We start from the raw sequence: 8,133 nt of genomic DNA, 5'->3' as shown, positions 1-8,133 counted from the left end.
ATCGATAACGGCTTCAAAAGCCTGCGGTTAAATGCACTTCACGATGTGCCTAGTGCCGGATGACACACTATTCACGAAAGTCAAGCTCGTTTACCTCCTATCGCAGTTTAAAGACCAGCAATTAATATGTCGGCGACGACGGTGCCATCGTGCACAAGAAGCCCACGCCATGCCCACGCAGCCGAGGTTGCCAAGTACTGCCAGTAAAACCAACATTCTCACGTTGAGTAAAACCAATGAAGATTGACACGCACCACAAGAATTCCGCTGCAAAAAAAAAGAGCGCTGCTGTTGCTAGTGACAATAATTTGCTTAAATTATTTGCGTTTGTTACGCATCACATATCATTAGTAAAAAACAAACTCTTAAGGTTGTTTTTTAATCATAGTTTTTATTTTGAAAGTTGGTAAATTTGCAAAAGTGAATTTAAATTTTGATTCGTTCGAATTGGCGCTTGAGACTCTAGCGCTATCGTTTTCGTGAAAACAGCCGGCGGCATACTTCACTATGTATTTCATGACTGTAGGAAGTTGATTGTTCGCGTTCGTTGTGTTCGTCGTGTTTTCACAGCGTGAGTAGTGCAAATGGCCGATCACGTCTTGGTTAAATGGGCGACCGCTCAGAAGTGGTACGTAAATAACCTACAACCAAAAGAACTACAGGCGAAACTGGTCGATAATCCAAAATACTAGAAGATTATTCTGAACCAAGGAGTACTACATGTCCGATGGAAGGAGGGGTCGTACTCTCCTGCGTTCAGCCTCGGAGTGGGTAAGTAGTCAAACGTCCCTTGTCTCTTTTCGTTTTCGTAATAATGTTCACCGGTGAAAACACCTTCCTTTGCTACTCGCAGTGAGTCGTGTCGCGAAGTCGTTTACATGCCCGCATTACGACCGCATTGTGTTAACCGGCAGGTGACAGTAGTGCACATGGTGCACGGGGTAGACAGGCAGTTGATTCCGGGAATTACGTGAAATAAAAAAAAGCCTAATGAATAGAATTTGCGGAAATAAGAAGTAGAATAAACGCGCCTGCTGTCGTTACGTGGACCTGATTCTCCCTGTTTACACAGCAAATGGCATTTCTCGGTGTTTCGTGATAACAGGAGTAGGCTTCCAATTTGGGGTCCGTAAAAAAAAAAAAGGATTCTGTTCTCACCGTTGTCTCGGTACGGTGCGGCATAGAGAATGGCAGCTTCTTGATTATTGAAGCTGATTTAGAACAAGTTTTAAAGATGCCCAGGGTGCTCGTTCCGAGACAACTGGTAGTGTAGCAGCAAAACGGACGCTTTCACAGCTGCAGGCGACTGAAATTTAAGCAGATAAAAGCGCCCAACGTTTTGTCGCATTCATTTATTTTCATGTTCATTTCTTTGTTTCTTTTTATTGAAGCATCAAACATGCTTCCTTTCTTCGTTACCAGCCATTCTCCAGATTTCGCGCAGAGAGAGAAAACTTTATTTCAAAAAAAAAGGAAAACAAGAATGTGTGTGTGTGGGGGGGGGGGGTGCAGTGCATGGAGTCGCCATTCCAAGACCGCAGTGGCCTGGGCTGCCGCTTTTGCCTGAGTTACCAGACTACGCTGGGTCGCTAGGTCAGAACGTAGCAAGGCAAGCAGTGATATCAGTTACCAACAGCATAATGCTTAGTGGGTGGAACAGCACGAAAAGACGAAGCACACAAGAAGAGAGTGTGTTTCGTCTTTTCGCGCTGTTCCACCGACTATGCAATTGTACCAACTCGCCCAACTGTCCATCCTACTTCAAAGCATAATGCTGCAATGATTTTTAGCTGCTGATCTAAAAGTTGCTCCCAATGCATGGGGTACGGCCAACAGGTGGAAGAGCACCGCTCTCTCCACTTCATTTTCAATGCTGCCGTTGCGCTTTGCCACTAGTTCAGGACGAGGTTGTCTGCCACGGGATCGCGTGCTCCCTTTCATTAAGCTCACGACTGTACATGGGTACAATCCCAGCAATCATGGCCGCATTTCAGTGGAGGTGAAATGCAAGTTGACTGTGTACTGTATGATGTCATTTGCACATTAAAAAACCCCAGGTGAGCCCACCACTATGGCATCCCTCATAGCTATAGCTTAAGTCGCTTTGGGACATAAAACACCATGAACCTACCATAAAGCAGAGTGGCTATGTTTTACGGTATGCATGGGAGCTCAAACTGTTTTTCTGGAAATGCATCCTTTGTTTTGTCCACTACTGCTCAAGTGGGCAGAATGCCCACTTGAGCAGTAGTGATGCTGGATGGTGTCAGCTAGCAGTTAAACATTACCGTGTCCTTTTATGTGCCAAGGTTTGCTCAAGGGCTAATGTTCCTCCTTAAGAAGTGTTGCTTTGAACCCTAAACAGTGTCCATGCTACGTTTCTCTTGTCAGTGGTCTTCATTTGGTCACTATTTTGCTAATCTCATGTGTGGAACCAGATATCTGCACAATGCATTATACTGATTAATTTTTGTATGATGCATTTGAGTGCAAATACAATTTAGTGAATAGACCTTGCCACATGACGTTTTGCAGGAAAACTGCAGCTGTGACAAAATGTCTAAGCCAACAGATGCAAAAAAGAGAGTCCAGGAGCTTGAGGATGAAGTGGAGTCTGCAAAAAAAAAAAAAGAATGAAGAAATATAAGGCCGCAAGAGATGAAGCACGTCAGATGCTTGGTATGTGATCACTTTTTTCTGAAGCCAGTGGAATGCTGATCTCCATTGCTATGAGACTGAAATTATTTGCTGTGTCACCAGATGCTACGTAAAGCATAACAAATTCAAGTGCTAACTCTTAAATGAATAAGACCTCTTGGTCTGTAGCACGTCCTAGTAAAAGCACCAGTAAGATTATGTTGCTGCAATAAGGTTCGCCCTACACAGAGGATTAGGATCGATGTTCTTCCTGTAGTTGTCTTTGCAACACATTGTAGGTGTACAGTAGTGCTCAGCTACACCGTGACGCTGCTGCATGATGCACCAACCACCACGCTTGCAGTGCACATAGCAGATGAACTGCTGCCACTCCTGCTCTGCAAGCATGCTTTGTTTGTGTTTTGTGTTACAGTGACTTGCGTGTCACATGTCATTGCTTGGGATCGGCATGCATCTGAAATTGAGCCTGTTGTCGTATGTGATAGCTGCATGAAAATGCATGGTAAACAAATGCCACTCGAGGTGAGCACCTGTGCTGGTTTGTGCTGCTCAAGCCGAGGCCGAAAAACATGCACGGGATCGGGTTCCTTTCTGTTCTGGAGTGGTCGGTGACAACAACACTCCAGTGAACCCGGAGAGCTGCATTAGGTTCAAACACATTCACGGGGTATAAGTTGTAGCCAGATGGCTGCGGCAGGTCTGTGGTGCTCTTGCATTACTGTGGACGGCGTATCTGAATGGAACCCTTGATTCCCTCAGATTTTAACGTCAGAGTCTCCTGCAAATGATGAGGTGCATCTAGATTGAGCGCAGGAGGGACACCAAAAAATCTAAATTTGTATGAAATTATCATATGTGGCCTCGTCCTGTCTTGGACCTTGGAGTCCTTATGGCATGCGCTTCATTTTCCTGTGCCATTTTGGTCACTTAGGTGGTGTTTTTTTTGTTTTTTTTTTCACAACAGGAAATTTATGCTTGTGCTGGCTCAGCAATCTGCCTAACTTAACTCGGTCACTACACCATGTTAGCAAATGTCGACACGAAAGACAGACACGAGATAGGTGAAGCATGGGCTATCGAGTATCAGCTACACACCCGAGTGTCAGCCTTTGTCCAAATGTATGGCGTATTGCTGCCGCCATACATGTATATTGCAAGCTGACCTCTTCAAGGCCCTTGCTACCGACAAATTGTTTCAGGGATGTGATCTGACTAACTTCTGTTAAAGCGCTCACAGCTATCTCGGCATCATCATCCGCACCCATGAATTCATTATAAGCAATAGCAGCTCCCGTCAGTTGCACTGTAGTTACAACGTCCTCCGCAGTTAATTCAATCCAGGCATTTCCACAGCGAACAAAGAGATCAGAAGTGGGATGTCAGCATTGGCTTCATCAATTGCTATCAGCATCCCCTAGATTATGTACCGCTGATAGGGCGCCGTGAGTGCGTGAGTGATGCCAGTGTCTAGCAGCTAAATTTTGAATGGCGCATTTGGTGACAGAAAGGGGTTGGTCATGCAGTCAAGGGCAAAGAAAAGGCTTTTCTCCTGTGGTGAATGTTACATGGGCTGCTGCTGCTGCTAGTGATGAAATAGTATGTTTTTTTTTGTTGTTTTTTTTTCAGATGTTGCTGAGCTGGTCAATCAGCTGACGGAATCCATTAATAATGCTGCGTGTACAACACAAGCAGTTGTGCCGCCAACCGAGGCTCAGGTTAGTTGCTTTAGTTTTGTGTCTGCATGGTTGTCCTCATTACTGCCTTTCTCGAGAAACTTTTTTAAGGGTCACGCAAGAACTTGGTTCTAGCTTTATGATAGCACTGCCACAAGTCATGCACTTCCATTGAGAAGTGTGCAGGGATAGGGAAACGAGGAGCTCATTATCCACGTGAATGAAGTCAGCAGTCACTGCTTTCAGAGATAGGCAAGAAGCAGTGCTCTTTATGATTGGTTGGCGCTTAGGGTTTATTGTCCAAAGCGACTCAGGCTATGAGAGATGCTGTAGTGCAAGGCTCTGGAAATTTCGACCACCTGGGGTTCTTTAACGTGCACCGACAACACAGAGCACACGGGCACCTGGCGTTTCGCCTCCACTGAAAAGCGGCTGCCGTGGCCGGGATGCTCTTTATGAGGCTGGGCTCACAGACTGCATAATTAGTAGTATAATGATATTTTAAATGAATGTCAATTTAATAGAAACAACAAAAGACAGACAGTGCTATTTTCTTAAATTCGTAAAAACAACCATGAAAAAATATCCCAACTGCTTCCTTTCATTTTAGTGACTGTTACTTCATTCGTGTGTACTTTGATTTGGAAGAGTTTTTGTGAAAGCTGTAGTGATCGGAAGTGCAAGGTTACTTTTGTTTACGCTTCCTGTTGAGCATACTTCGCTTGGGCTATAGCAAAGCTCTTTTCATCAGAAAAGAGATTTCCATTAGCTTGTTTAATATTCAGCAATTTCTTAGGTTATCGATCTCGGAAGGCCATCTTTTTGCACTACAACTCGAATGACGCAGCTGGTGCTCCTCTAATCAGTCATTTTAGCGACTTGGGCCAGTCATCATGGTATTCAAGCTAATGTGCAGATAATCCACTTGCACCTGACAGCCACCTGCAATGTCACTCTGGCAAGTCAAAGGCAATTAACCACCATGATATTGCCAGGAGGGTCTCCTTTGAGGAGTTGTGGCTTCTTAAGCTGATCCAACAATAGTTCAATTTCACTTTAACCCCTTGAGCACTATTATTTCGAGATTTCTAACTAAAATTGCTTAAAATTACGATATCGTTAAAGGCCCCATTACATGAAAATTTGTTGTCTGTGTTGTGAGTGAAACATTAAGAGCATGGCGCTGGCAAGTGGCATGGCCGAACACACATTCTTCGATGATTTGTGTGGCTTAACGAGACCACATGATATCCAAAAGTTAGGAGGAGCTGCTAACTCCGGTCGTTCATTTGAGGTGGGAAGGTGAAATACGAATCAACATTCCAGTGCTCTTCAATGCTGAGTCAGGCTTGCTACACCTAGGCTACGCAGACATGTTGATACAGCTTGGTTAAAGCAGGGCTTTATATGTTGGGTGGTAGCCTACACTGGTCGCATCATACCCTTAAAGGCGGAGCTTAAGTGTCCCTTTAGTTTTCATTTTCACTGCTGGTTTCTATTGGTAGTGTAATAAAAAAGGAGGTATCAGAGACAAAAATATTTGAACCAGAAACTAAGTCAAATGAGCGCAGTGAAGTTTATTGCTCATTACGTGAAAAATCAACTGCCCGCCAATAAGCAGCAATCTAGTCGAGTAACATATAGCGAGGTAACTGGAAATGTTTTACAAGGGACGACCAAGAATGGAAGCCCAGGGGGTTTCATCGGAATGTTGTCAATTTTCATCCACTGACACAGAACTTGCAATAGTATCGTCTGAGCTGTCATCATCTTCGTCAGAAGAACTACTCATGTCATCACTGTCGTCTTCGCTTCCCATAACAATGCAAAAATTGGTGTCTGAGCCATCTTCGGATGGCGAGGATGGCAACAAAGAAAAGCTTAGAAAAGCTTCTTTCCTGCGATGACGGGCCAACAGTGCATGCGTTGCCTCTGCCAGGCACCATTTTTCTCATTAAGGCTGCTTTTAAAAGGCTTTCAAGCGGTAGAACAAAAAGCAGTTAACGGGTCAGTGGTGCCATCTGTCAAATGGCGCATGACCTAAGCCACAGAGGAGCGCTGTACTCGCCTAAAACTCTCAGGGTGAGGATCTATCCTGCAAGGACAAGCTACACTCGTCCAAAATGGCTTGAGGGCAGCTTTACAAGGACGAGCTGCTTGTCCAAAGCTCTTGAGGGGTTAAATTATGAAAGCTAGCTGTGCAAGCTGGAAACTAAATGTTGCCTCAAAGTAGCACATACAGAGCAGGGAGTGCATGATTTTACTAAACCTTCATTGGCAGTTTTTTTTTAATTGGTTGAGCTTCTGATGTACGAAAAGGATGTTAGTATTTTTAAACAGGAGGTGACAATGTGGGCACTGTGCTCTGTCTAAACTGGCTTTTAATGGCCTTTGCAGTGTTAATGATGAGTAAATCCCTTTATTTTCTGACTTAAAATCTGTTTTTTTTTATTGTTGAAGTGCAAGCATAAATTAGGTCATTAAAAAATCTCTTATTTCTTGTTTTTTCTTCTGCTATAGCAATGCACTATTAGTGCTCAATCCTTTGCGGGGCATTATGTGCCCTCTTTTTGGCTAGTTACCTTAAATACATAGTACAGAATTGTCAGGTTACGCTAATAAAAATGTTAAAAGATGTTGGGCATCATTCAAAATTAGATCAAAACACCGCTCGGGAAGGTGTCAAAAACATCCAATAGTTTTCGTATGCCTTCATTGTTGTACATGTTAAAGTATGGCTTCTTGAATGTGTATTTTTACTTGCAAACAAATGACCTTAATTATGCGTTTTGGGGTTTCTTTGAATGTTCTGAAGCTGGTCTAAGTTTTTTGTTGTTTGTAAAGCCCCTTCATTTTCTTATTGCATATCAAGGAATATTGTTGTATGTTACAATACTGGTCATAGTACTAATATTTGCTTTTTGTTCTTGCAGGTGCACATTGGCAGCAATATTATGGTAAATCAGCAGTTGATTGACCGCATGAAACTCAGTGCGGGCAATCAAGCAACAAAGTTTGCGTGTAACTTGGTGCGGGTTGTGTTCTCACCCGAAGAACTGGAAGAAAGCTCACTCTATGGCCGTGTCTGCAATGCCCGCTAGGAAGAAGCTCCAAAGAAGGCACTGGACTGCCCAAAATTGGATGCTGTTATCTGTAAGTCCTTGAGCTCATAGCCTGTGCATGTGATGCAAGAGCATTCTGAAATATTGTCCAAACAGCTGACTTTTCAGTGATGGTCAGGGCCATAATGCTTGCCTTAATGCATAATGCTGTGGTGCCTGCATGGTGCTCACACTGTCTGTGCTCTGTATATTTAATTTACAAAAGCTAAGGAAGGCTGGATGTACTCTAGCTTGTTCATTGCAGTCATGCTTCTAATGTTTTTTTTTTCTTTTTGCAGCCTACACCTGCTTGCTCAATGGAGTACTGGCCAAGGTGGTCACCGGCAGCTGCGCATGTTTGCACTGGGATTGTGGGCAGTGATTCGATTTTTTGTCGCAGGGTCTTCGAAAGCAGGCCTAATTGCAAGGCCTAAACAGAGGAAGTACATCTATTCAAATAAATATAAGCTCATACAAACAAATGTTTCAGTCTGAACATACTTCCTTCGAACATCCACCAAATATCCCATAGTCATCATTCCTTTGAACTTCCTTTGAACCCATAATTGGCCACTGCCTGTGAACTCAACTCAAACTGACAACGGTCTGTTCACCGGGAGCTCAAAGGAAATTCACAGGAAATTCACAGGATGGTCAGAGAAATTTAATTCACTGTGAATTCAAAATCAGTAGCCAATTCT

At 43.6% G+C, this 8,133-nt stretch overlaps 1 protein-coding gene across 1 annotated transcript; it reads left to right on the top strand.

Annotated features, from left to right (window-relative positions):
- The first annotated feature begins 504 nt into the window (after nt 1–504).
- On the top strand, nt 505–7,914 carry LOC146172282 (uncharacterized). The gene is made up of 5 exons (XM_084586040.1): nt 505–771; nt 2,536–2,679; nt 4,285–4,373; nt 7,265–7,484; nt 7,732–7,914. Exons 2-4 carry the CDS (start codon nt 2,634–2,636, stop codon nt 7,430–7,432), a joined length of 303 nt encoding a protein of 100 aa, XP_084442166.1. The 5' UTR covers nt 505–771; nt 2,536–2,633; the 3' UTR covers nt 7,433–7,484; nt 7,732–7,914.
- The last annotated feature ends 219 nt before the right edge of the window (nt 7,915–8,133 follow it).

The sequence above is a fragment of the Amblyomma maculatum genome, unplaced genomic scaffold, assembly GCF_055883805.1.
Source record: "Amblyomma maculatum isolate TAMU_Amacu unplaced genomic scaffold, ASM5588380v1 scaffold_13, whole genome shotgun sequence".
In the NCBI taxonomy this organism is placed as follows: Eukaryota; Metazoa; Arthropoda; class Arachnida; order Ixodida; family Ixodidae; genus Amblyomma; species Amblyomma maculatum.
The sequence above is the reverse complement of the archived record's forward strand: the minus strand, read 5'-3'. Positions and strand labels throughout refer to the sequence as shown.

Coding starts and splice junctions, on each gene's coding strand:
- LOC146172282 (XM_084586040.1), top strand. CDS start 2,634: ATGAAGAAATATAAGGCCGCAAGAGATGAAGCACGTCAGATGCTTG. Junction 2,680..4,284: donor TGAAGCACGTCAGATGCTTG/GTATGTGATCAC, acceptor TTTTTTTTTCAG/ATGTTGCTGAGCTGGTCAAT. Junction 4,374..7,264: donor TGCCGCCAACCGAGGCTCAG/GTTAGTTGCTTT, acceptor TTGTTCTTGCAG/GTGCACATTGGCAGCAATAT.